Source organism: Colletotrichum costaricense, assembly GCF_030867565.1.
Source record: "Colletotrichum costaricense strain IMI 309622 chromosome Unknown Scaffold_6.1, whole genome shotgun sequence".
NCBI classification, from domain to species: domain Eukaryota; kingdom Fungi; phylum Ascomycota; class Sordariomycetes; order Glomerellales; family Glomerellaceae; genus Colletotrichum; species Colletotrichum costaricense.
In genome coordinates, this window is record NW_026848235.1 from 399,164 (window position 1) to 426,029 (window position 26,866).

At 53.2% G+C, this 26,866-nt stretch overlaps 8 protein-coding genes across 8 annotated transcripts; 3 read left to right on the forward strand and 5 right to left on the reverse strand.

Annotated features, from left to right (window-relative positions):
* Window positions 1-58: 58 nt before the first annotated feature.
* Window positions 59-1,776, reverse strand: CCOS01_06352 (carboxylesterase; the record flags this gene model as incomplete). Its single annotated transcript, XM_060454521.1, has 2 exons — window positions 59-1,093; window positions 1,162-1,776. The coding sequence occupies 2 exons, from the start codon at window positions 1,774-1,776 to the stop codon at window positions 59-61; spliced, it is 1,650 nt and encodes a 549-aa protein (XP_060314221.1).
* A 919-nt stretch (window positions 1,777-2,695) lies between these two features.
* On the forward strand, window positions 2,696-4,360 carry CCOS01_06353 (major facilitator superfamily transporter; the record flags this gene model as incomplete). The annotated part of the gene is made up of 3 exons (XM_060454522.1): window positions 2,696-3,246; window positions 3,306-4,275; window positions 4,334-4,360. 3 exons carry the CDS (start codon window positions 2,696-2,698, stop codon window positions 4,358-4,360), a joined length of 1,548 nt encoding a protein of 515 aa, XP_060314222.1.
* Window positions 4,361-5,354: 994 nt separating this feature from the next.
* On the reverse strand, window positions 5,355-5,773 carry CCOS01_06354 (40S ribosomal protein S21; the record flags this gene model as incomplete). Its single annotated transcript, XM_060454523.1, has 2 exons — window positions 5,355-5,586; window positions 5,742-5,773. The coding sequence occupies 2 exons, from the start codon at window positions 5,771-5,773 to the stop codon at window positions 5,355-5,357; spliced, it is 264 nt and encodes an 87-aa protein (XP_060314223.1).
* Window positions 5,774-6,398: 625 nt separating this feature from the next.
* On the forward strand, window positions 6,399-9,209 carry CCOS01_06355 (AT hook domain-containing protein; the record flags this gene model as incomplete). The annotated part of the gene is made up of 1 exon (XM_060454524.1): window positions 6,399-9,209. The coding sequence occupies one exon, from the start codon at window positions 6,399-6,401 to the stop codon at window positions 9,207-9,209; it is 2,811 nt and encodes a 936-aa protein (XP_060314224.1).
* A 394-nt stretch (window positions 9,210-9,603) lies between these two features.
* Window positions 9,604-11,084, forward strand: CCOS01_06356 (NUDIX domain-containing protein; the record flags this gene model as incomplete). Its single annotated transcript, XM_060454525.1, has 3 exons — window positions 9,604-9,899; window positions 9,962-10,320; window positions 10,402-11,084. The coding sequence occupies 3 exons, from the start codon at window positions 9,604-9,606 to the stop codon at window positions 11,082-11,084; spliced, it is 1,338 nt and encodes a 445-aa protein (XP_060314225.1).
* A 5,165-nt stretch (window positions 11,085-16,249) lies between these two features.
* CCOS01_06357 (uncharacterized protein) lies at window positions 16,250-16,942 on the reverse strand (the record flags this gene model as incomplete). The annotated part of the gene is made up of 1 exon (XM_060454526.1): window positions 16,250-16,942. One exon carries the CDS (start codon window positions 16,940-16,942, stop codon window positions 16,250-16,252), a length of 693 nt encoding a protein of 230 aa, XP_060314226.1.
* Window positions 16,943-17,906: 964 nt separating this feature from the next.
* On the reverse strand, window positions 17,907-20,768 carry CCOS01_06358 (uncharacterized protein; the record flags this gene model as incomplete). The annotated part of the gene is made up of 8 exons (XM_060454527.1): window positions 17,907-17,995; window positions 18,059-18,092; window positions 18,155-18,573; window positions 18,633-18,695; window positions 18,773-19,112; window positions 19,171-19,717; window positions 19,782-20,088; window positions 20,144-20,768. 8 exons carry the CDS (start codon window positions 20,766-20,768, stop codon window positions 17,907-17,909), a joined length of 2,424 nt encoding a protein of 807 aa, XP_060314227.1.
* A 1,081-nt stretch (window positions 20,769-21,849) lies between these two features.
* Window positions 21,850-23,865, reverse strand: CCOS01_06359 (uncharacterized protein; the record flags this gene model as incomplete). Its single annotated transcript, XM_060454528.1, has 2 exons — window positions 21,850-22,646; window positions 22,713-23,865. The coding sequence occupies 2 exons, from the start codon at window positions 23,863-23,865 to the stop codon at window positions 21,850-21,852; spliced, it is 1,950 nt and encodes a 649-aa protein (XP_060314228.1).
* Between the last annotated feature and the right edge of the window lie 3,001 nt (window positions 23,866-26,866).

The window sequence follows — 26,866 nt, forward strand, 5'->3', positions numbered from 1 at the left end:
GGCCATGGAGGATTTATCATCAAGGTTTTTACTTTTTTATTTCTACTCAACGACGCACTCATTGCTGCGACACATCAACCTTTGTCCACCAAAACTCCGACTCCTTCCTCGCCCAAGTATCGGCACACAACCGCGCCGGAACCCCCGCCTCGCCCCCAATAAGCTCCTTATTCTCCTCCGCAAACACCAACGCCTTGGGATCCTCCGCCACGTACCGCTCCCACGTGGGCCTCTCCGGCGCGCTCTCGCCCCGCACGGCATTCGGATCGCCCGCCACGATGAAGCTGGCGAGGTACGCGTTCAGCGTCAAGCACAGCTCCTTTTGCGTCGGCGAGATTTTTGTTTTCGCGGGCTCGCAAGCCTCGTAGTACATGTTCTCGCCGTGGCGCGCGCGGTCGAGGAGGGAGCTCTCGAGGCCCCATTGGTAGAGGTAGACGGGGAGCGCCGGGTCCGCGCGGGAGGCGAGGTCGGCTGTTTGGCGGACGGGCGCGACGTAGGCGTATTGACCGTAGGCGATTTCGAGGCGGCGGTATTGCGCACCTGTGCCGTCGAGGGATTCCTTGTAGGGTGAGGTTGGGATGGTAAGGGGGTCCGGGTAGAGCTTGTCAATGGTCTCGACGTCCACTTTGGAGAGCAGGGGAAGCAGGTCGGCAAAGAAGGAGGTGAATTCGTCAGATTTGGAAACCTTTTTGGAGATGTAGATGGAGCCTTCGTTGCGGTTGAAGCCCGTCATGATGGGCACTTTGCGCCACTTGTTGAGGCGCCAGGATTCCATTGGCGGGCGGGGGATGATGTCACCGTCGACGACGGGCTGGAAGGCCCAGCGGAGGGACGGGTTATACTTGTCAAAGACTGCGATTTGGGCCTTTTGGACGACCTCGGTGGGCGCGGCGCGGAGGTAGGCGAAGGTCTCGGCGGCGGAGAGGTCTGGCGGGCAGCCTGTCTCTGCGAGGAAGTCTGCGAACTGGGCTTCGTGAATGGGGGCGCTGTAGGGGCGGACTGCGCGGGATGTTGGGGCGCCGGACTCGAGGATGACTTTGTGGAAGAGGGGTGGGTTGTATTGACCTTCGTCGTTGATGAGGATGTGGCCGATCTGGGGTTGTTTGTCAGACTTGAGTCTTCTCTTTCATGGTAGAAAGGAAGGTCACTGTGAGGACTTACAGAGTGTGCTCCGGCGGAGATGCCAAAGAGGGTGACGTTGTTGGGGTCTCCGCCGAATGCCGTGATGTTGTCGCGAACCCACTCGAGGAGAATGAGTTGATCTTTCAAACCGAGATTCACAGAACCCTCCTCGAAACTCTTAGTGGATGGTAGGAAACCGAGAGCTCCAATTCGATAGTTGAAGGAAACTGCAATAAAAGCCTGTCCCGAGTTGGCCAGGAACGAAGCCGTGTTGTGCATCATGGCGGTACCTCTGTTGAATGCGCCGCCGTGGATGTACACGGCAACGGGCAGCAGTGTCTCATTTCGAGACGACGAGACGGGCCGGAAGACGTTGGCGGTTAAGCAGTCCTCGCTGTACTCAAACGCTGGACCGTCTGGGAAGAGTTGCTTGCCCGGTGCGACGGGACCCCATTTCGAGGCGTCGATTTCCTTTGTTGAGGGTTGGACTTTGACCGGTGCGCGGAACCTGCGATCTCCTGTTGGCGGGAGCGCATACGGAATACCCTTGAAGGCTTCGACTGGCCGGGGGAGACTATCTGACACGACTGTGCCGATGACGGTTCCCTGGGTGAGTTTCACTGAGGGACGGGCATCTTGGATTGTTGAACCCATTGTGAATGTCTCTTGGAGTTTTGACTCTGTCTTGACGGTGTGTAGAGACAAGTGATTGAGTTGAGTTTAGTTGAAGTGTCTCAAGCCGCAGTTCACAACTCACAACCGGGGTGCATCCCCCGAAGCTCTTATCGATAATCGGCGGTTGCTCGTACCGGCTTCCCGATGAGTTGCAGTTGACTTTAACACACCCTCTTTCTCGGACAAGGTCCGGATAGTGAATGACCTGACTAGTAATACTCCGTAGTTATCGAATGGTGCTTGGCGCCGTGGCGGGAAAGGCTTGATTAGGCGTTAAATGATTGTGAGAACGACTCAAAGAGGCTATTGATACCGGGGCTTTCCCGCGGGGACGAAACGGCCGATTTCGGCGAGACGTGCTTTCGGGCACAGATCTGGGCGCCGGACTCCCCCTTTCGACTTTCGACAAGTTGAATAGAGTCAACAAATGTCCCCCGTTCCCGGCTTATCAGCCCCCGTCCGACTTGTGCTATCGGACGGGCCCCGACTCATGGGACCCCCCCGGCACGACTTCCCCGCGATAGCCAACTGCCATTGTTTCCTAGTGTACCCAGCTGAATTCCTAGTCTTGCGGATAACGTCGCCCGTGAAATGTGGTTCTATATGGATCTGGGTTCAGATAAGACGTCCCATTGACGGACTCCTGGGCCTCCGCGTTATCATACCTATCTACCTAGTTGTTTACCCCGGACTGGGTAGCGTGGCGTGGTCAGGGTTGTCGAGATAATGACCAATTGGCAATGAGACATTAAAGGAGTTATCCCTCTCGTCAGAGAGACGGGAAACCCTTGGAAAAGTAGTAGGGAGGCTTCATCTTTGAATCTCCTTCTTCTCAGGATCACCACTCTCACCTTGTTTAAGTCTTTGTTCTCGAAGTTCCCCGCCTACATCGACAACAATGACCGAGAAAGTGTCCAAAGACATCAAGGTCGCCGAGGATGGCCTCGAGCCGACAAAGTCCTTCACGACGGGCGAGGTCGCGCACCTCGACGAGTCCGAGGCCTTTCTCCAGGAGAATAATATCACAGAAGAGTATCTCGCCGAGCTCGTCAACGACAAGGAGAAGAACCGTCGCCTGGTCCGCAAGATTGACCTCATAATTCTCCCTCTCCTGGCCGGCACCTACGTCTTGCAGTACATTGACAAGCAGGCGCTGTCCTACGCCGCCGTCTTTGATCTCTTTTCCAGCACGAGTGTCACGCAGACTGAGTACTCGTGGTTCGCGAGTATCTTTTACCTGGCCTACCTGGTTGCCGAGTACCCGTGGGTCTATATTGCGCAGAAGACGCGCATGGGCAAGGTCGTGGCGGGGTGTGTGCTGTCGTGGGGTTCCGTCTTGATGATCACGGCTGCGTGCTCCAACTTCCCGGGACTTGCTGCGTGCCGTTTCCTCCTTGGAGTCTTTGAGGCCCCTATCACAACGTGCTTCATGATGATGGTTTCCATGTGGTAAGTCTCGACATCTGGCCCCCTAGGTATGTCGACATTGTCCTAACGCGTGCATTCAGGTACGTGCGATCGGAACAGCCCATGCGAGCAGGACTCTTCTACTGCTGCAACGGTGTCGGCAGCATGCTCGGCGGCGTTCTTAGCTACGGCATCGGCCAAATCGACTCTTTCCCCGTCTGGAAGGCCGTCTTCCTCATCTGCGGCGGCATCACCGTTGTATGGGGCGGCCTGCTCCTCGTCTTCCTCCCAGACAGCATCCTGAGCGCCAAGAGATTCTCCCTCGAGGAGCGAGCCCTCCTCGTCGGCCGCGCGCGTCTCGCAAAGACGGGCGTCCTTAACAAGACCATCAAGTGGTACCAAGTCAAGGAGGCCTGCCTCGACCCCCAGGTCTGGCTGCTGACGCTCTTCGTCCTGCTCAACGAGGTCATCAACGGCGGCGTGGCCAACTTTGGCAAGCTCATCATCAAGGGGCTCGTCACTGACCCGCTGTTGACCACGGCGCTGGGAATCCCGCAGGGCGCCTTCCAGGTCTTTTGGATTCTCACGGGTGCCTACACCGCATCCAAGTTCCGTAACCAGCGCACGACCGTCATGGCGGTGTGGCTCATCCCCACCATTATCGGCTGCTGCATGATCTGGAAGCTGGATAGAACGCACTACAAGGTCGGCGTCCTGTTTGGCTACTATATGATTGGCTGCTACGTCGCCTCCCTGGTCCTGGCCCTGCAGATGCCGGCAACGAACCTCGGAGGATACACCAAGCGTATCACGGCGTCGGCCATTGTCTTCACGGCGTACTGCGTGGGTAACATTATTGGGCCTCATGCGTTTTTGGCCAAGGAGGCGCCGTTGTACGCGACTGGGTGCAAGCTTATCCTCGCGTGCTCGGCTTCGCAGGTGGCTATCGCTGTTGGGTTGCGGATGCTGCTCATTCGCCGCAACAAGCAGAGAGATGCTGCTGCGGCGGCTGCTGGTATCTCGCCTGATGCTGAGCACGATGATGAGGGAGTTGACTTGACTGACAAGGAGGTGAGTTTCCCGAGCTTCTGTGACCCTCAAGAGACTTTGATAACTAACGTGTGGACAGAATCCCAACTTCCGTTATGTATTATAAGATGTTTTAGAGCGGGACCTGTTTTGAAGATGACTATAGACAAGAATCTGTTTAGAGCGACAATTATGAGACCATGTTGATTCTGAGAATCGAAACTGAACTGTGAAGCGTAGTAGAACGTAGCCCGAGATTGCCCACATAAAGCCGGAGATGCGGCTGGGCAGCCGGCCGGGTGGCTGTATCCCCAGGCTGTCTGTCACTGTGGGTATCAGACACGGAAAACCCTCTAGGTAGATCGGAGCATCTATAGCTTTGTCATCCTCGATAGCTCGTCCCCTACTTATTTCGTCAGTGGAACCTGGACATTGTGACTCAATCATAGATCCTTAGGACGGGCGTCCGCTAAGTCGCAGCTATCGGATACAATACTAAGTCAGTCGTCTCTCTCAAGGCCACAATGCACAGTCTCGGAGGGATTCGCAGCGGAAAACTTGGAGATGGAATCATATTCGTATTGACAGTCTGGCAGCTGCGCCTAGACATGTGAGACCCGTATCTGTACCATGACGAACACCTTAACGGCCACGGCTTTTTCAAGGCCTGCATCAATCTGCGGCACGGAGGCTATCATAGTAGCCCCAGAATCCTCGACCATGGGAGACCATCAAGGGTGGCACGAGAATCCTTCGCTAGCCGGGGCGTGGGAGAGGAGCAAAGATATTGCATCGGGAGCGAAGGGGGTGAGGGCGAGTGGTCACTGGGGACTTTTGTGGTAGTTTGTCTTGATCTCGAACGCGGAAAATCTCATTTTGTTGGGTAGTCGTGAACCATTCCTATGCCATTTTCCTCTCCGCAGAGAGCCGGACGCCTCGAATTGGCGATATACCATGCAACCAACTCTAGATCCATGATGTCGACCGACCAGACCGAACGACTAGACCCTTTTGACAAGTCAGCCCAACCGTCCGACTGTTGTAAACAGCCCTTTTGCGAGCCGTACAATAAAACTCCCGACGTACCATCCTTCCCCCCCGAGGTCGCATCCTTTCAGCATTTAACGCTGGCCGGACCAGACAGCCTTGACGAGGCCATCGCGCTGGGCCAGACGGTTGAAGGCATCGTCGCTCTCGCCCATCGCACGAACGAAACCGGAGAGGGCGTAGACGTGGTTCTCGCCGGGGACGGCGCGGCCGTTCTCGTCAACCTTGGCGACGGAGATCTGGACGGAGGCGTGGTCCTTGGCCTTGATGATGCGGTTGGTGGCGCTGCACTTGCGCGGAACGTAGCTATTCGACGAGGAAAAAACAAGAGGTTAGCATGGGACTCTCGATATCGAATTCTTGGTGTAGTCGCGCTTTTCCCGCGAAAGCTTCCTCCTCTCGATTTCGTCTCGCGCGGGCATTTCGTGGGATGGTTCGGTATGGGGAGGGGGATTTCTCACAGATCGACGATCTCGCCCTTGTCGTTCTCCATTGCTGCGGCTTGCGTTCGGGGTTGACTAGAAGCAAGTAGGTGGTGGTTTGCGTGGATGTTGTCGTTCGCGGGGTCGAGATGCGGGAGAGCTGTGGTAGACTGACTGCCTTCTTTTTTCGAAATTTCGTGTGGGCGGGCCGAAGCGGCAGGAAAGGGTTGAGATCACGTGGATCTAGCGACGTCTGCTTACCTCATACTGAAGATAAGATAAGAAACTTGTCACCGCCAAAATGGAAAGAACGGTCTGTGCTTCGATGACCAGGGTGCTCCTTCTGACCCCTGCTGCAGATACCTTACGGTACGTACCCACAACCGTCTAGGCCTGGAACTCGGGCCCCTCCACTCCACGCTTCCTACTGCTGCTGCTGCGTGTTGGCGGGTGCTTTGTTGATGTTCAAAGTCGACGGCGTGAATTCCATCTAAACTGCCACCGCCACTCGAATACGCCCCTCTCTCCCTCCACCGGTCCGTCTGACTTCGCAAGGGAACAACTGATGCCTCCGTCATCTGTATAACACAAGCGATTGTTTTCTCTCGCCGGCACACCCACGAACCGTTCAATCTGCTGCGAGTCGCATCAAAACCATGCGCTTTGCGCATCACGACGGGTTCGCCGAGATTCACGATGGGGTCGCCGTTTCGAAGCACCCGTCATGACGCCTATAAACTCTCCTCTTCACCGATCTTGCCATCCCTTGACCAGATCAAGTCACAATTCCCCAAGCAGCCACCCATACGAAGCCCCATAGCTGCCAATTCCACACCAACACATGCGAGCCATCACTTCGCCAATCCTTCGAGCTTCCTTCGCCGGGAAAAACCTGCGATTGACTTGACGACGCCATGTAGAGATGAACCTGCGCCACATCGACCACAAGAAGAGGAGGAGGTCACAGTGATATCCATTGCGAACGTACCCAGACCGAAACGCAAGAGGGGCGTCAAAGTTCTTGAGAAAAAGGCGTTCCAACCGCCTTCACCCTCCAAACCGATCAAAGATGCGTCTGCCAGTCCACCAGGGAAGAAGTATGCGAACCCCAAGAAACCAGCTGCAAAGTCTGAGAAAAAACCCAAGACTGCAAAGCCCAAGGCAGCAACAAAGAAGAGTGGTGTTCAGAGTCGCCACTTTGCGAAGCCCAAGTCTGAAGGCAAAGAGGATTCACCTTTACCACCACCAGAAACAGAGCAGGATGCCAATGAGCCATTGGAGCTCGAGGCGGCATTAAGACGTCGTGTGGACTGGACACCGCCGCCAGCCGACAATGGCATGACTTCAGGATCGAAATCTTCCCAGGCCATCGACCTCCTATCCTCGACTGTGAAAAGCCCAGGGCGTGCCGCGTCGAAGGAAACGTTCGACAATCTTTTCGAAAAGTTTGGTCGGCCGGACGAGGAATTGAAGAGACCCTCGGCTGAGCCGTCCGATGGCGACAGACCGGTGTTGAAGAAGAGGAAGTTGATCGAGACAGTGCCCATCAACGAATCGTCAAAAATGGGGCCACCTCAGAAGGGGCCCTTGAAAGTAAAAGCACCGAGGAAGAAGCCACGTACAATCACCGAACTGGCCACGGCAGCCTATGCGGTTCCAGATGCTACAGAACAGGAGCAGCCGTCTGCGGCTCCAGTCGAGAGTGTCGAGGACGGAGAAGAGACTGCCAAACCTAAAGGAAAGAAGAGAACATCCAAAGCAAAGAAACCAAAAAAGGCTCCTCCACCTGAACCCATTCTGTTGTCACCAACTGCAGCCCTCAGACAAGCTGCGAAGCAAGATTACGTTTTCGGGACTTCGAGCCAGCTGGCACGTGAACACTCGCCTACTTTCCTCAAGGATCTCCAGTCTGCGCTGCAGGCATCAAATTCAAAGAGAGAAGATCATTTCGTGACTCCGATCAACAGCGACGAAGTTGAACCAGAACCCAAGCAAAAGCTTTGGGACGTAGGCGCGAGAGATGAGGATGGCAGGCTGCTGGATTTGGAAGTCATCAATCTTGCCGACACTCCACAAACAGCACTGCACGTTGCAGATGGCCTCAATCCTTTTGGTTATGCTGGAATCGATCAAACAATGGCGGCCCCGCCACCTCATATGCCGTCAGATGTCTCTTTCCCGGATATCGAAGACCTCCTGGCAAGAGACATGGCAATCGACTTGCCGCCACATCCTATTGTTTCTACACAAGAGAAAGTAAATGCGCCATTACCGGCTCACATGTTGTCGGACATGTCCTTTCCAGATATTGACGATCTTCTGGGAAAAGAGACCGATCAGAATGGCAAGCCTCAGACTCAGAAACAAGCATTACCCTCTTCGCCGCCTCCTAGGTCAGTCGAAATCACATCTCAGTCTGTGGAAGTGCTGTTGGTCTCTTCTGGTTCTGGACCAAACCATGTGGAAAAAGCTAGCACTCTGCCACCACTGGAGTCACCGCCAGTACAAGCCTCTGAAGCGTCCAAGCCTGTAGCGACGGAGGATACGGCCCCAGAGATAGCGAAACCAGACTTTAGTCTCTACACTGACAACCAACTTGCGCGAGAGATTTCGTCATACGGATTCAAACCAGTCAAGCGAAGGCAAGCCATGCTTGCACTTCTAGACCAGTGCTGGGTGGGCAAGCAAAGGACTGCCCTTTCATCGCTTCCCACGAACCGCCCCATCACGACCACGTCCCAGGCGCAAGCTGCTGCCAAGTCACAGAAACCAGCAACCGCCGTTTCTCCCAAGAGGCCGCGTGGTCGTCCGCGGAAGACCAGCCTAGTTGAAGCTGAAGCTGAAGTTGAAATGCCTTCCAGTGAGCCGCCACCGTCCGCTCAGCCGCCACCACCTTCTCCCAAACGAGGCCGTGGTCGACCGAGGAAGAATGCCGAGTCGACGACAGCTACTCCCTCGACGGCCAGTAAGAAGGGCAAGTCGAAAGCAACGTCTGGCGCATCAAAAGAGCCGAAAACATCTAGGAAGGCGGCTTCGGCAGTGGCATCACCGCCTCGGAAGAAAACGAAAGTGACAAAGGTCATCGAGATCCCAGATTCGGAATCAGAAGGGCCGCTTTCCTTGTCACCATCGCCATGCTCTTCACCTGAGCCGACTTTCTCACCAGCCCCCGAGGAAGCTTCAGTGTCAATTGGCGACGATACAGAAATGTCACTCGCAGCGTCCCAAAGCCAGCGATCGGAAGTCTTGTTCGCGCGTATCACTGAAGCTGTGACCTCGTCGCCTCCAACGACAGACCCCAAGAACCCGTCCTTCCACGAGATGATGCTAATGTATGATCCGATTGTGCTTGAAGATCTTGCTGGTTGGCTCAACACCGGACAGCTATCCCGGGTCGGGTATGACGGTGAAGTCTCGCCAACGGAAGTGAAGCAGTGGTGTGAGTCAAAGAGCGTTTGCTGTCTGTGGCGCGAGAGCTTGCGAGGAAAGGAGCGGAAGCGGTACTGATTCGGCGCCTATGTTATGCATTTACGATACCCATTGAATAGTCTTGCATTGGTTAGACACGGTCGTCACAATAAGCTTCCTGGTGTTGATTGAGATGATCCCCTGTCGCCGTCTCGTCAACAACCTTCATAGCACATGATTATTCTTCATTCAAGATAAATTCGATTGAGAGACGTTGATGTTCGAAATGATATTCCCCGAATAAGATGACATGTGCGGTTAGGCCGCACTGTCTGGCGTTGTAAGTGTTGATGAGAGTTAGCAGCAGGGCGCGGTCACAGGGCGCACACCGAACCTCGGCAAAAACGTCAACCCCCGCCGGGTCGGTGATCTTTGTCCCAGACACCTCATGACCTTCGACTCGAGCTGATCGACTGTCACCACCAGGTTCCCAATGCCTTCGTTATCACCATTATCCCATCCAGGTAGACTCTCTTCATTAAGAAACTCATTGAAACAGTCAATTCGATACCCAAGCTTCTCATTGCACTCATTTTCACGTTCGATTGCGACGCGCAGTTCGAGCAGGGATCTCCAGCCAAACACGTCACTCATAGCAACGCCTGTTTCACGCACCGTCCGACAACAAGCGGGCGCATCAAATATCATCATCATGTCACAGCAACGTTCATCTTCTTCATCGCCGCCTAAGCGCGAAAGAGAGGTTATGGAGCCTCGGCCCAGTGCGAGGTGAGTTCCGCTCATAATTAGACATGCAGGCTCGGCGTCAGCTCACACAGCCCGGCCCATAGCATCTTGCTCCTCTCACCGACAAACCAAGTCCTTCTGCTGCACCGGGTGAAGACGTCCACATCCTTCGCATCGGCACATGTATTCCCCGGCGGGAATCTCGATCCATTTCACGATGGAGAGATCCCGCCAAGTGATGCCCGTGAAAGGCATGAGGACGGCCACGCGTATCGGCTAGGTGCCATCCGTGAGTGCTTTGAGGAGACAGGCATCCTCCTCGCCACTCGGAAGGGCTCTGATGACAAGTCTACTCTCGTCAACGTTCCCACGGCGGAAAGAGAGAAGGCTCGCAAGCAGATTCATAGCGGCAAGTTGCGCTTTAGCGAATGGGTCGACAGCGTGGGCGGCGTCCCCGACGTTGGTAAGTAACGAACCATTTACGTCAAGCGCTTTCATCGCAAGACGACGCAAAAGATTCAGTATCACTCACGCTTCCAAACAGGACGCCTCATTCCCTTCACCAGATGGGTAACGCCCACCAACGTGCCCAAACGCTTCACAACGCAAATGTACATTTACATGCTCCCGCACTCGGCCTCAACCGGCGCCGACGCCGCCGAGAACGAAATCATCGTGCCGACCCCGGACGGCGGCGTAGAGCACACGGCTGCCAAGTTCGACGACGCGTGGACCTGGCTCTACCGCGCCGACAAGGGCGAGATCATCCTCTTCCCGCCGCAGTATTACCTCCTGTACCTGGTCTCAAAGTTCTGCAAGGCGGCGGCACCGTCCCCGGCGCCCGGCAAGGGCCATGGCGACGCGTACTTTGCGTCGCAGAGGCGGGGCCTGCTGGATTTCCTTCACAGAGCGCCTACCGCCGTTACCGAAGCAGGTTGGAAGCAGCCTTCGTCTGAGATTCCGTGGGCGCACAAGGTGATGAGCCCGCATAACTTGTTCATTCGCGAGGGGGATAATCGTATCGTGCTCGGGCTTGATAAGCCTGGTCCCGAGCTCAAGGGGTCGGGCCGCGGAGGCGATTGGGAGAGGGTTGTGTTGGTCAAGTTTACGAGGGACGGTCCGCGCAAGGTCGAGGTGAGGGGTCGCGAGGAGGTGTTGAGGGAGGAGAAGGAGGCGAAGAGGGCTAGGGAGGCGGAGGAGGAGAGCGAGGGGAGACATAAGCTTTGAAGCTGTGGTCGTCGTCGTCGTCGTCGTCGTCAACGGTCGATGATCGTAGAGCCTAGAGGTACTGGTTAGTTGCTGAATGAGAAGCTGTTCCCTAACCTGGCTTCAGGATCGTGTGATTATGGTCTGACGCTGAACATGTCAGAAGAGAGAGACAACAACTCGTGGTGTTGCACCCGCATAGTCATCTCACTCTTCACCCAGGACTCTGGTCAGCGGTTTTTTTTTGTGGCATTCTACCACCACACACCACCGTTCAAAACCTTAAAAAAATGCTTTCAACGATGAGAAGAATGAGATCTGATGTATCCCAAATGGTCGACAGCAAAAGGGCATTAGTTATTGTGCAGAAAATAAGGCATCCAGGGACACCCGTTGCAGGAGTTCTCGAGTCAGGGCAGCGGTCACACCCTCCCCCTCCTCTGCCCTGCCAGGCGAACCACCTCTGCATAGCAAAATTAGTCTGAGAGAGAGTCGAAGGCGCCTGGATCTGGGGGATGCGATCCTCCCCGAGAACTCCTCGGCCCAAAGGGTGAGCCTCCTAGCAGAGCCTCACCCTCAAAGAGGTGGTTTGCTCCGAGCTCAAGGACACGCAACCCCACATACAGCAGTGCAGGCATCCTAGGAGCGTTGGAACCAAGGTGAACGCAGAATGATCCTGGTCTCCTAGCCTCTGGGGCCGCAGTGAATGCGGCCTTCATCCTGGCCATCCATCCTTCTTCTTCCCCCCTTATACCTATCAAGAAGGAGCCGGTATTACACCACCCTCCCCAACTTGGCCTGTTGATCGATCATTGGCTCAAGATACTATGATCTGATAGCATAACTCCGCTTAAGCCGTGCTTGTGAACAAGCTCGAGGTAAGCTCAAACCTAGTTTACTGGTGTCTCGCACAGAGATCTGCCAGTCGTGGGGAAGGTAGGACATGTGTTTCCCATGATGCTCATTCTTGGTTCATGTTCTCTCACACATCGAACCGATGTCAAGCCCGTCAGCAATGCTCCCCCACGCGATATACGCAATGTTTATGCGTAAACATCCTTCACCTTCGACGACTGGTCTCGTACCCGAACATGAGGCTCTGACCTCGGAGACCGCGAGAGTCTGTCACCGCTTAAACTTGCATCGCGCACGCGCTGGCGCTGGCGCCCTCCACTTCATCCTTGATCCTCGTCCGTCTATCGTCACTTCGTGGTCGCCAAAGAAACGCCATACGGCCATTATCTTGTGGCTTTCTTCCCCCTCCTCTTCATACGTGGCATCGGGAACGACTATCTCCCCGGATGGCTTCGGTCTCGTGGACGCAGATCATACCATCATGACGTTGAGTCCTGCCGTTTTCTTTGATGATTTGATCACAGTTCCGTTCGGCTGTTAATTCGAGACGGTAAGCCAAGCAGACATTCTCCCCAGAAGCAGCGCCGACCCTAGTTTGCGCCCAATCGTATATCATGGATCGCATATTGGGTCTTTGGCCAGCTGTTCGTCCCGCATTGTCACACCGGTTCTCTCGATCGAATCTAGGCCTTTGGAATCAAACATCTAAAACCAGTCTTTCAACCGGAGCCATTGGTCTTTTCGTGTATTCTGCTGTCTTTGGCATCTGAAGTAACCATATCCCTGCACAAGGTAGGTGAGGTAACTGTCACTCTTCATCGCAGATCATCGGCTCGCCGATGTCGAGTTCGCACTTGCCGAGCCAACACCAAGTTCACCTACTTTACTTACCTCACCCACCTCCGCAAGCTGCACTGCATGGTAACACGTTCCTTCGAACAGCCTGTCCGAGGGAAACTCGTGTCGTACAGAGTTGACCTTATAGGGATAATACTCAGCAACGGGTAGTGGCTCGCAGGCTGGTACCACATCGTACCAGGCGCCCTGTATGTGCCCTTGAAAATTGATGGGAAAGAAAACCATGGCAGGAAAAGTAAAAGCACATAATTATCCTGGAGAACCCCTCTTTCTTGCATGGATCTGACTTCTTGATTGGAAGGTTCGGAATCGTTGTTGGTGCGGCTGCAGGAAGCATGCATGTCGGCCATAGAAGCAACAGCGGATCTATGCTGGATTAGTATATCCTGCCGGGGCATGGCATTTGGTCAAGATGAGGAAGAGGGAGAGAGAGAAAGAGAGTGCAGATGGAGGGGGACCAGGGATTTTAGCGCTAAACTGCTGTGCAAGGAAGGTCGAAGGGCTGATACTATGGTGTCGTTGCAAGGATAGTCAGTCACCTTTCCCGTCTTCCCTTACCCGAGTTCCGTTGTTCTCATGTTCCCATGAGCCGATCGATTACCCGTGGCACCTACGCCTATCGCAGCTTCATCCGAAGGGTGGGAGAGGGCTGGTAAGATGTATCGATGAGCCAATCAGGACTCCGGCACCGAGAGAAGGATTCGACTCTTCGAGGTATAGAGGGACAGTCTTCAAGCTACGACATATGGGCAGAGCCGCAAAGCTCACAGGATCTCGAGCGGTGTGGTTGGACAATCTTATGGATCCATCCCTCTCCCGTACGGACCGTCTGGCGGTTTGCGGCGGGTGGAACGGCATGTGGAGGAGGTCGCTTGCGGGCTTGAGGGTCTCAGGTGCGGCCGCGGGAGGGGGTGAACTAGCATCTATACCCTCCGAGAGTGGAACGTAACGCGTGCTTTGTGGAGGGAGCAGATGACCGGGTCCATAGATTAGGAATTGGCTCGTAAGCTATGCCATGCTGCCTGATGAACTGCATGAAAATGAGTATCAAATCAGATCCAAAAGAGACAAGAGTGACCCATCTGTCTTGGAGATGCTGCTCGGAAAGTGAAGTTATAAATACCGGAGATGTCTCCCATCTCGACAGGCATAGTTTCACTGCAAACCATACCAAACTACCCGAAGCTGGGCTTCTTGAAACGTACAAACTTCCAATCTCATTCAAAATACTTCGCAAGTTCCGTGGCCGAGCCACCACCCAAGTCTGATACCAACTCTTGATTCACCCTTCTTTCATCATGCCTGAGTATGCTCCTCCATGATATATTGAGACGACTTGACACGCTTTGAGAGAATACCAACTAAACTAATGATAGGGGATCTGAACAAACCCCGCTTGGTGACTACATCAACACCACCAGCGTGACTGAGTACATTGCCATGGGAGGTGCGAAAAAGTGAGCACGACAGGTTGGAGGTTCCGTGGCGAGCTCCCAGCATGGACCTAACTGAGATCAGGAAGTAGGGAAACAATGTGGAATTTTCTGATACCCTCTTGTTTTGGAGTTGGAACATGTCACCCTATTCTGTCTGCCCTTGAGATTGAGATCTGCTAGTCATGAGCAAGGGACTATGATGTATCGAAGAGATGACCGCGGAGCGGATGATATCGCTCAGTAATCCAGCAATAGTAATTACTATTTTTTGCATCGAATTCATGACTCAAGGCCCAAGCACACATGCTCAGTGATGCCAACTCGGAGTATGATGAATTATCCGTCGACTTTAGTCGTTCATTACCACATGCATGGCTTCTGTTGCACCATCTCATGCAATTTTCAGGTGTCCAAGGAGGTTGCATACGTGTCTCTGAGAGTAGGGTCCTTGACATGCGTTAGACTCAAAGTGAGGACGGAGGGAGCAAGTGGATAAGACTCGGACGAGGTAGCTGACATGGAGGTCAGAAGAAGGAGGAGTACTGGATGATACCCTAGAAAGCAGTGAAAAAAGGCGAGAGCCTGATAATACTGTGTAGTCGTGAAAGACATTAGCCGAAGAGCATCTGCACCCGAGCCGTCTACCGCCCGTCCTCGTGCCGGCTCATGGCGCCTATCATGTACTAGGCGGGACGAAGGGGGTGGGGGAAGCTGCAGAATAGCCAACCGCCGCAGGGATGATGGTAGAGTGATGGGAACATGGAGCGGCGCGCCAACTCATGGAGACAGTAGCAGAGCCTCAAGGACCGGGGTCTGGGACGTTGTGGTTGGCTACGTACCCCCGTGTAGCTGGCGGTTGGAGGCGGCAGAACGGGGCCGGTCGTGCTCGGCGGTTTGGGCTTGTTCCGGCCGCAGAAGAGTGGAGTTGAGCGACGGGAGGAGGTTGTGTTTCAGTGGGGTTGTATCACACACGATGCTTGAAGATGACCAGCTGATCAGCGATTAGGAATTAGTTCGTAAGCCATCTTGTAGATCAAATGAGAGACCAGAAGCTTTGGAGAGAACTTGAGAGACCTTGGTCTTTCGGGGCGGAAGATGCAAATTCTAGCAATTATAAATACCCGCCAAAGTCCCACGAGGGAGCGGATAGTACTAGAGAGAAGAGCAAAGAAAAATACGATCCGAGACCAGTACCCAAGCCATAATCTACTACTTGAGTGACATACTTTTGAACAAAGGTCAAACTGCTGGCCACACATCATCAAGATCTGAACATTACCCTCCACACTACAGAGGAGTCTGTTAGAGACTCGAGAGTCAAAATGCCCAGCTCGCAAGTTCATCTTCAAAGATATACTTACTGCTAAGTGGCTTACATGAAACAAAGCACACCTGCACCCCCCAAGCCTTCACCAGCTCCTCAGTTGGATATCTTCATTCAGAACACTGATTCAGTCCAAGACCGACTGTATGCGGCTTCAGCGGCGGCATCAAAGGGGAAGGGAGGCAAGAAGAATTAGCTATCATAGGCGTTAGATGCAGAGAGTATCGAGGCAAGGAGATTCATTACGGGCGAAATGTAGGATAAGGAAGAAGATTCATTGACGTTTGCTTTGTCGTAGTGTTACTCGGCGAAATCCAATGGTAGTATTTTGTACACTTGAACCCTAGAAAGAAAAGGGATCTCGGTAGACATGATCTTTGCGCCGCTGTAATAAGCAACTGACATTCTGAAAGCCATTCCTCAATTTTAATAGACCTGCTTGCCGCCAGTATTTGTGGTATGGCCTCGTCTCCTTCACCCCTACCAATATGCTTCTCATTAGGCCTCCGGCTTACTCTCACCTAACTACCTAGGCAAGAGAAATGACGAGGAAACCTGGGTCTTGCTTGTTGATCTCATTGGTTTCGATACGATGGAAAGGGGCCTTCATTCGTTATCTAAGCCAGGAAACCAGCGGTGCCCGCGATTCCGAGTTCCTTCATCTTCTGCTCGAGGGCCCCATGAAGCTCCGCCTGGGCTGCCTTCTGCGCCTCCTAAAAGTCCTTGGCGTCGTCCAAACCCATCTCGGTGTCACTGTCTTCATCCACGTGCGCTCCATCCCAGTCGGCCTTCTCACGTCGGATGATCTTGCCCATCATCTTCTTGCGCTGCTCATCGGTGAAGTCGGCAAAGATCTCCTCGGGCTCGTCGCAGGGCTTCTCGTTGCGGAACCTGTCGATGGCGAGAGCAGTCGTAGTCTCGTCCTCGTACTTCTCGATCGGGTGTTGTTGGTAGCGGGAGAACTTGACGGCGATTCTTCGACCCTCGTAAAGGGCCGTCAGGACCTTGGCAGCGACGGTGGGCTTCATCTCTTTCTTGGCGGCAATGATCCAATCCGTTTCCTTGGCGGCAAGAAGAAGGAGACCCGAGATGGTCTCGGTAATGTGGGCTTTGTGAGATGAAAGTCTGTCGGCGTTCATGAAGACCTGGGCAATGGCTTTGTCGATGGCCTTCTTCTCCAAATTGGGGGAGACGGCGCGAAGAGCAGTCTTGAAGGCCATGCCCTCGTTCACATCCTCGAGGATCTTGAGCTCCTCTCCGGCTGCGTTCTGGTACATCTGGAAGCCTGGGCCGGAAGGAAGCACCTTCTTCAAGGTCTTGGGCTTGGGCTTGTTTTTCTGCTTGTTCTCCTGGTCGCCTGAGCTATCAACAGCTGGCTGAATGATGGGCAACTGCGACTGAGACATCGTGAAGCTTTGTGTGAAGTTAGAGATATGATAGTTAGAAGAGATGGAATCACTCAACTTACATTGTCAAGAGACGAGAGAACGTGATTGTGTCAGATGAGAATTCGGACGAGATCCAGAGATGGGATAAAGTGCAGAAGTGGATGACAAGTCGTGATGATGAGTGTGGATAAAAAGGGCATCGAAGAAAGGTCTGCTGTGGTTGTAGTAGTGAAAATTTGAGATAGTAAGGTTGGGTAGGTTGAGAATCATGAAAGACAGCCGCCCTCGGTGAAGGTCGGTGAGAGTGAAGTATCACCATAGAGTGCAGGTGCGCGTCAACAAACCACCTCGCGTCTCACCGCCCGCCACGCGCTAGCAGAGAGAGAAAGATGTGATTCACTTCACCTTTTTGACCCACCCCTTTCACCCTCGCTCCTTCCCTTCACCTCCTGACGCCCGCGTGACCTACTTCATTATGAAAAGGTCCTCGTTCTTCCATCAGGGCGGCCAGGTGGCTGAGAGGTGAATCTCTTGGCTATCTATCTAACAGAAATCGATACTCCCCAGTTCGATTCTCGGTCGTCGCGCAAAAACTACCGAAACCACTGGACGTATTTAAGACAGAGTGACATTTGACCAAAGTGCGACCTTTGGCAGTGGTTTCTTGTGCCCAAAGCCTCAGATGCTGCGGGCGTTTGAGATCCGGTTTCGGTACTAAGTGCCTGATAAATATGTGGAAACACCCTCTGGTCAATTGACCATCAATCTTTTTTTGTAATTCTCATTGGAACTATGTTGTGTTGTTTCCTCTGCCATCATTGTTATGGTCGAACGTCGGTTATGTTAATTAATAGCACTATACAGAGAAGGGCGACTAGTGTGACATGGTCAAATAGATTGTCACTATAACGGCTTGAGCTATAGTAAGTAATGAGATAACGTAGATCAAGACAATGAAGCTTGACTTCGTGTGAGATCTAGCTTAACCGCCGCCACCACCACATCCACCACCACCACCGCCGCATCCTCCACCCGAACCCATGCCCACTATTCCCGCTCCAGGAGCGCAGCCTGTCGATTGAGAGACGTCAGAGCTTGTAATGAAGAAGGCGACGAGAATGAAGAAATACTTACCGCCGAGTTGGCGACTTGCTCCAGACCAGTACCCCTGAGATCAGACCACCATATTAGACACTCAACTTGAGAGATGCATGAAGATAAACGACTTACAGCCATATTGGTACAACCACCAGGGCCGCCACATCCCCCAGCAGCGATATCGTTCGAGCCGCATAGTCCCTGAGCGCAGTCGGCCCAAGACCCATGAAGGACACCAGGGTTCCCAGCAGGATAGACCCCTCCAATGAGGTACGCGGGATAGTTGTAGGGACTATCTCTATGGTGCGTCTTGCCCCAGTTGTTGTAGAACTCCTCTTTCGGTGGCAGCGTCCTTCCTCGCTTTGCTGCGCGCTTCTTTGCTCGCTCGTAGGCGTCGTCGAGACGCATCCTCCAAGCTGCGCGGAGCTGGCGATGCGCTATGTTGTGAGTAGCGGATCCGTCTGTGCGAACGGAGTTGTGGGCAGAGATGTGGACCGAGTTGGATGGGGTGCAGACCTGCGAGGCTGTTGCTTTGTCGAAACTGTCGATGGCTGGAGGTAGGGGTGTCAGTATCTTGGACCTTGCGCAGGGGTGCTGTTCATTGAAATACCTTTTTGTGGCTTGCTTTTGCCAAAGACGGAGGAGCTGTCGATTGTGATCTTTGCGCGTACAGCTGTTCAGCATCGTTAGCAAGAGTTCTTGATTATGAAACGGGATGGATCAAGCCACTCTGAGGAGCATTGAACAGACCTTCGCAGTACCAGCATGTGCATTCCGAGTAGACCTCGTTGAACTTCTCCAAGTAAGTCTTGCTAGTCAACTCGAACGAGTTGGACAGCTGGTCTTCGTCGATCTTGTCATTATGGTCAATGAACTTGGCCTCCTTGCTGGTACTCATGGCGGTGTTGTATGTTGAAAACTTGTAGTACGCTCTCGGGGCCAACTGGTGAGTATGCCAGGCAAGGTCCACATCCAGCGTAGGTACCGTAAAAGACATGGGATACTCGGTCATGATGAGCATGAAGCGTTGGTACTTCTGAAGAAGCCGATCCATGGTACCTCTCGCACTGGGGCTGTGTAGCCAGTCGATCTGCAAAGAACTCTTGTTAGCACTCTCAGGGGCTGGGAGGATCAGTCAGGATACTGACGTTGAACATCTTGCCAATAAACACCCCCTGTCGCATCGTCGCTCCAACAAGGTCGAGCGCGAAGATGGACGCATTTTCCCAGTACCTCGACATCATCTTGCGGCTCTGGAAGCGTTCCGTTCGTGTGATTACTCTCCCGCCTGACCCGTCTCTCTTGTCATAAGGGGCTGGTCTTGTCCCTTGTATTCTCGCAAAGGCGTCGTCATCAGCCAGTGCAGCAGAGACCAGGTCTCGTACATCCTTCATCGTTGGCGTCTTTGCTTGACCGGGACTGATGAGACGTAGCAGCTGCGCGGAAATCCCTTGCCCAATCAGTCTGTTGGGGTACGTGACATCCTTGAGCTTTGCCTCGGTGGCCACAGGCATGCCAACCTTTGGGTCTAGGATGGTGCTCGGGAGAGTTATACCTTCGTTGAGATAGAGCTCCGCGTCATTGATCATCTTGGCAACGCAGAGTAGACGATGCGTGATGACGGTATTGCAGCCTGCTGTGCATAGTTGAGAGAAGTCGCCATCGCCGTACCCTTTTCCGACCAAACCTGGGCGCCTTTGACAAAAAGGTCAGCAAACTCCACGAGGGCGAATGGAATCTCGCCTATCGTTGAACGTACTCTTGACCCTTATAAATCTCTGGTAAGCCACAAGTGCTCCAAGGCACAAGAGTAGTCTGTTTGCATGCAGGACATTCGATTGCCTTCTCCAGTGGTTCGTCGAGGTTGTTCCACGCTCGCCCTGTTGCCTTTTCCCAGTTCGACTTGGCCACATCGGAAACCTCGTAGTTGAACTTGGAGTCAATGACTTGATTGACCTGGGCCCACGGCATTCCCGTCGTCCAGAAATCGCGGAGATTCCAGCGCATAGTGTCCTCCAGAAACGCTCTGGGATTCAGCATGTGCGCATGGAACATTATCAGGACATCTGATCACGGTTAGATGTTTGCCAAACCTTCGGCAGACTCAAATGCACCAATTACCTAGTGGTGGAAGATTATTCACTGTCCAGGGAAAGTCCTCGCCCCCGTCAGGAAAGTTCAAGTACTTGTCGGAACACGTCTCGAAATCCTTCATCTCTGCTTCACGCAAGCGACCTCCCGAGAGCGTCTTCCACCAAGTCTGATACCGATCCGCCGCCCGCGCCAGATAGACCGCCCACCTCTTTTCGCGCAGCGCTGACAGCACTTCCTTCACTCGCTCCTCACCTCCCTTGCTGGAACCTTCATCGCCATCCCTAGGGCCGGCTCGCGAATCCCACAAGTCCCATAGACCATCGCTGTACCCGACATCCTCCTTCAGCGTCTCAATGGCATAAAGAAGCTTCAGGTGCGCGAGGCAGGAGTCCACGTCCGGATCTCTCTGGGTGCCTAGCCGTAGTGAGTTGAAGGCGCTGGTAAGATTGGCGACATCCTGCTCGGTGTGAGGCCTCTTCCCATTGGGCCCGCCGTTTGCTTCGAATGGTGGTGGCTGATCCTCGAAGGGCGGAGGCTCGTCCGGTGCGGTGCCGTAGGCGGGAGGAGGTGTTGCTGGGCGGTCTGCCTTGGCCTTTTCTTCCTCAGCCTCCTTCTCCTTGGCCTTGGAGGACCTCTTGAAAAAGGAGGGCATCGCGAGGCTGGCGGTCTCCCTCTCTTGCTCGGAGGCGATGGAGTGGCGATCAGATCAGGGGTGAGCGTGGGGGAATGCGGGGTAGAACTCGTCGACTTTCTTGCCAGGCTAAATGCTTGATCTTACGTCTACGGTCTGGAGGACCATGCCATTGTATAGTTGGGCTCCTATTATGCAAATTCGAGATGAAGGTAGTAGTTTTGGACTTGAGCAAGCTTTATCTCCTTGGGCTTTTGTGAGACTCCAGGCCACGTCATGCGAGGTTCCCGTCCTCTTTGCCTTATGATCAACCGCCGATTCAGCCCCGAAATCGCTTCATTCCAGGGCGACTAGGCAGACTGGGTAAAACAGACACCAATTGCTGTGCATCGATACGGGCGCATTTTTACAACAGCAGCTAGCGCCGGGCGGCTGGGACGCCCCCAAAGCTTCGAACGGCACGTGGGCGGTTGCACAACGATCTAGTCGGGCGAAGGCGCCCCTCCACAATTGCCTTCATAACCCAATGAGGGCAAGGATTTGCGCCATGTTGGAAAGCTTGAGTTGGACAAGCGAGAACCGGCTGGATGAGATTGGTCGACAATGATCAAGGCTCTCCAGTAAAGACTCAATCCATAGTGGCGGAAAAGGTTTATTTGTCAAATCCTACCCGCCCGTGTTGGCAACGCTTAAGACTAGGGCGACTGCAACGCTTGTGCATATTGTAGATGAGCTTGCCCTATTTGCCCAAGCTTTCTGACCACGCATTCTGTCCTTGGCAACCTATTGCGAAGGCTTGGCCTTGTTAGACAAGAGACAAAAGCAGCTGATTGTGTCAGACCGATGTTCTAGAAGCAAGAGTCTGCGACTTGGCGTTGGTACTCTATCCGTGCTTACATTGACAAGGGTTCGGGAAACAGCACAAATAACAGGGGGTTCCAACGGCTCAAGTATTGGAGCACATTGGGAAGCAGCTTTTCCACATCTGATTGAACATCTGAAGTATTGAATTGTGGTTTCGTGGGCGGAAGAATAATATTCGGGATGATTTCCATACAGTCTCATAGCCTCAGTTATGAGAATCCCTACAGGCGCATTGTCATCATTTGTGTCCAGCCCAGAACCTCAAGAAAGCCTCCGTCTTGTTTTTTGGTGGCGGTAAAGCCTCCGGGTTGCGGTCTTCCTCTTTCAAAACTTGGCCATCGTTTCCAACGTTGGTGACAGCGTTTTGCTGCTTACCCAGATAGAAGTTGGTCTGGAAGAGCGCAGCAATAAGGGGAACGAATGCGAGAGCTAAAGCTGGCACCAGGCAGTAGTACAAGGTGCGACGGTACGCCTCGATAGCGCCCTGTCTCATCGGGTCATCGAAGGCGTACTTGGTGCGAATAGTGCGGACGCTACCGAACAGGGTTTTGACGTCCTTGTCAGTCGCGGTTGCGGGGAGGTATTCGCGCAAGAGCTTGGGCATCTTGTCAGCCCAGATGACAGCAACAATGGCACTGCCGATGGAGCTGCCAATCTTTGACCATAGGGAAAGCAAGGCGATGGCTAGCGCAACGTCTTGGTGCGGCACGGAAGCCTGAGATGCAACACGAGAGCCGACGACCGAGAACGCACCGCCAGCACCGACCATGATCAGTGAGATGACCATCGGGGCGGTGGAGTTGGTGGCTCGAGGGCCATCGATCATGATGCCTATCCCGATGATCTTGATGCAGAGGCCGAAAATCTGCAGCATCTTGTAACGGTGAGTCCACCGCTGAAGCAGACCTGCGACCATGCCAAAGATGCAGAGCGCAAGTGTTAGCGTGTTGTTGTAGTACACCCAATCTTGCGAGGACCAAGGCTTCGCAATATAGACGTAAGATGACCAGTACAATCCGCGCATGTTGCCAGCCACTGAGTGATGTTGTTAGCAAAATGAACATAATTGATCTCCAAAAGGGACTCGCGGCTGGTACTTACACATATAGAAAGAGTCGATGACAATGGCCATCAAGAATGTCTTGTTCATGACCAGTCTACGAGGTGCGCTTGGTACTTTGGCCCACTTGATCTCATAAACCACATAAGCAATGAGCAAGATGCCTCCCACTGCCATCATGGCAATGAGCGACTGATTTCTCCAACCATGTTCGGCATAGGTCTTGAGACTGAATGGCAAGAGCAGCAAACTCCAGCCGAAGCCCAAGAGTATCAGACCAAGCGCATCGATCTCGACCAAGTTGCGCTTGAGGCCTTCCATCCAAGTGCCAGCAGGGTCAGCGGCTGGAGCCACAATAGCACCACGCGGTCCATCATACCCCTTCTCATCAGCCATCTCTCTCGCAGCACGCCGCGCCGCATTCGAAGAGGCGAGGTTGACGATGCCGTCCTTTTTCGCCTTCCTGTCGAGGTACAATAGCGTTGCGATCGCAGGGCCGAGAGCGGCGGGCATGATGATGGCAAACATGCCATACCCCCATCTCCATTGATTCCGAGCTTGCATCGCGTCAACTATCTTGCCGGCGAACCAGGTGTTGACGATAAAGGGGGCCGAGAGCAAAGAGCTGACGAAGCCACGCCATTCCAAGGGGGTAAGGTCAGCGACGATGATATCGTTGGTGAGGTCGAGGCCGGAAGAACCAATTGAGACGAAGACTTCGCCCACGACGTAGGCTGAGATTGATGTGCTCGAGGCGGCGATAACGTATCCGATGACGTAGAAAAGCAGAGTGACGATGTAAGTGTACGGGCGTGATGTGATGTCAGAAATCTTGGCAATGAAGGGCTTCGAGACAGCCGAGATAATGCTCGTGGCGATCGAGAGGGTCGATAGTACGGTTGAGTGCTGTTTGTAGTAGGACGAGGCGTCGATGCTGTAGTAGGAGGTTGTCGAGCTATCAAGGGAGTAGGCCCAGGCGCAGACGAGGACGGAAAGTCCGACGAGGTAGAGGGAGATGCGGTTCTGTTTGGCTTCGCGGTAGACTGCCTCCATGCGAGTGACACCTTGGGATTGTAGGATCTCCCCGACAGAAGAAATTTGAGGCTCTTCACGATCTGTTGAGGGGGAGATTGTGCCATCTTTGGGGATGTGGACGTCGTCTGACAAGACGCCCGACTCTTTGGTGTTACTCATATTGAGGATTCGCGAATCGCAGCACGCGACCTGGGCTGGATGAATGAGAGATGAAGGTCTGTTCGGATGAGAATTGAGGTAGTACTAGATTTTGTGGCAAGAGTCATTGGGGGTATATGTATATGTAGTCTCGTATGAGCTAGCAACCGTCCTTAGATGGACTTCACTACGATACCTGCCGTGCTGCTCCGGCTAGCTGTATGACTTGGCACTTTGGGCAAAATAAAAATCTGGCCCAGAACTAGAGAATTCGCAGCCGCCGTTAAACAGGGGAGGCAGGGATCATCGGGACCCACGATGCTGGTGGTGTGTCTAACTCGAGATTCTTCGGAACTATGTACTTACGGATCTGGTCACAAATGCACGAAAATTCGTGGTAGACTGTAGTGAGCCTCGAAGGAGCAGCGCTAAATGGGCCCTGTCTTTTGCCAAATCTAATCAGATGGATCCGATCATCTTATCTTTTCCCATCGTAGGTAAGTAAACTCGGCCGGCGGAGAGGGGCCTGGTGCGGAACTCCGGGACTAACATTGAGCTAGCCCAGCGAACGAACGAATCACAAAGGACCGTAGAAAAACTTGACAAAGTGAATGTACCACCGGCGGGATGATGCAGAAGATTTCCACTTGGTGGCCGGTGATCTTGGTAAAGCAATGGTCCGGCACCATGGGCTCGGTCACCTTCCATAGCCTGATTTGTGTTCCTTTCAAGTGGTCAGTCGTCCACGCCATGCCCTGGCTTGAGCGAATTGCAACCAGGGGAATCAAGTCTTTCAAGAGGCAAAACGTGGCGAGACAAGGCCATATTCCCATTTCATTTCCGATTCAGTCCACTTTGCTTCTTATTCTTCCTGGATCTCAGTAAGCAACCATTTGCCACGTAAGTCACCGCGGAGAAGTCATCATCAATGCATCTACTTGTATTGCCCAGTTGACTGGTGTGACCGTGGGATGAAGATTTCAGCCCAATTCGTTCAATGTTCAAGGAATCCCGCAGGATCGCACGATTGAATCGAGACTCAAGAAGTTGTTAGCTGCTGACTTGAAGCGCACGGAAACAAAATTCAACCAACAGATGCAACTTTTTTACCGAGGAAGTTGTAATCAAAAGTTCCTTTGATCTGGGCAAACTCGCTATTTACCTCTCTACGTTGAAGAAGTCGATAAAATCTTGAGTCTGATTTATGAGCTCTTCTTACCGATTACACAAAACTTAGCTCGTTTCTGTATCCTGTAGTTTTGGGTGCTGCTTTGAAATATCAGAATCATCATTGTAAAAGGCCCGCTCACCCTCCGCTTTCACCGGTTTGGGGACATTGACGACCGAGTCCTCCATGCGGGTCCGATGCTTATCGATAAGCTCGAATTTCGCTCCATTGCTCTTTCACTCAAGTTTGCCATGGTGAAGTCGATCGATCCATGCACGGCCATCGAGCTCAAGGCATGGTCGAGGAGTTCTCTTAGGACATCTGCAAAAGCGAGAGCCCTGTTGTGCGTGTCATTTTTGGTTTTACGTTACATTCGCTTCTGGGTTATGTGAGGCATCGATATCTATCATCAAAGCAACGTGTGCAAATTTCTCTTGGCCCTTGAGCGTTAGCGAAGCGCTCTGAGGCATCGGTTGTGCTTGATGGTCTTACAAGTGTTCATTGTCAGCACCGTGCCGATTCGCATAGTCTACTTCTCGAAAGCATGCCCTTCAACAACGGGTCTATGTAAATATCAAGCCGCGTGAACAAGGCACCTTCAGCTGCAACCACGAGTTGCTGGCTGGACGTTTCCCCGGCACTCCTGGTGCCAAAAGTAGACCGCACGGCATGAGGTGCGAACTGTGCGCTCGTGTCATTTTGTCGATCAGGAAGGGGAAATATGGGCAAGTCATCCGAACAGGGAGGCGATCTAATGTAGGACCCTAGAAAAAGCAAAGAAACAGAACAATCGTATCCATACACCAGTTGACTCCTCCAAGAGAGCAACTATTATAAGATGAATGATGTGGCACACGTTGACGAGCTCAACATCAGCTCAACTCTGCGATTCTTAGTTGAGAGGGGGGTCAAACGCCCTCAATATGGCGCTACCTCCTCAGAGTTATTTAGCGGACTATTTAGGCTCAACTCTTCCACATCAAAGATGCTACATAGCCATCCGTCATTGAGTCAAGTGCCGTAGGAGCCCCCACAATCAGGGCGCTAGAACAGATGATTCTCCCTCCCCTCACTTTATTCTAGCAAAGAAGGTTTTCTCCAACTAACAAAGTTATCTCATCTTGAACAAGGGCACCCTTCTGAAACAGGTCACTTTGCCTGGAGGCAATTCTCCCCTTAATCAATCTGGCGGCCCCCAAATTCACCCTTTCGAATCCAGTAAATTCCCTAGTCGAATATTGTCATCCGAACCATGCGGAGACTGGAGAGATTTGAGAACATGAGCGGCCAGCATTGCCGGCACCCCTGACTGTTGAGGAGGATGAGCCGACTTCACGTGGTCTTTCGGAGCCAAACTCTCCGTACGATCTTCGTAGCCTAGGCTGCCCGCCTGTCCAGCTTTGTGCAGCAAACCCCAAAGTTTGCCCAATCCAGAAAACTCGCCAGGTCTCAACGGCTCGGCGCCAATGCACTGGGCCGCGTTCCAAGCATCATCCCCGCCGGGCGAGCCCCGGCCGCAGTGTATCTCACACGGCCGAAAAAGTAACCTCAGAAACTCAGAAAGCTCGGCACGGAGAACCTCTGCGATCGTCCCGACATCTGGGGGATTCGCCTCTAAGATGAAGGACCGATGCGTTTTCGGAACCCTTGGACCTTGCTTTACTGGCGCGATTCAATAACAAACTCCGGAGTTGAAGATTAAGTACCCAGCTTGGCGCAATAGCTGGTGATGTATAAGAAGGGAGATATGTCCATCTCGCTGTAAGTCGCCGGTACGATAGCTCATCACGCACCATTTATTTGGGTCTTACATTCTTTTCTCATTCCCCCCATTTCCACGCTCATTATTTCAAG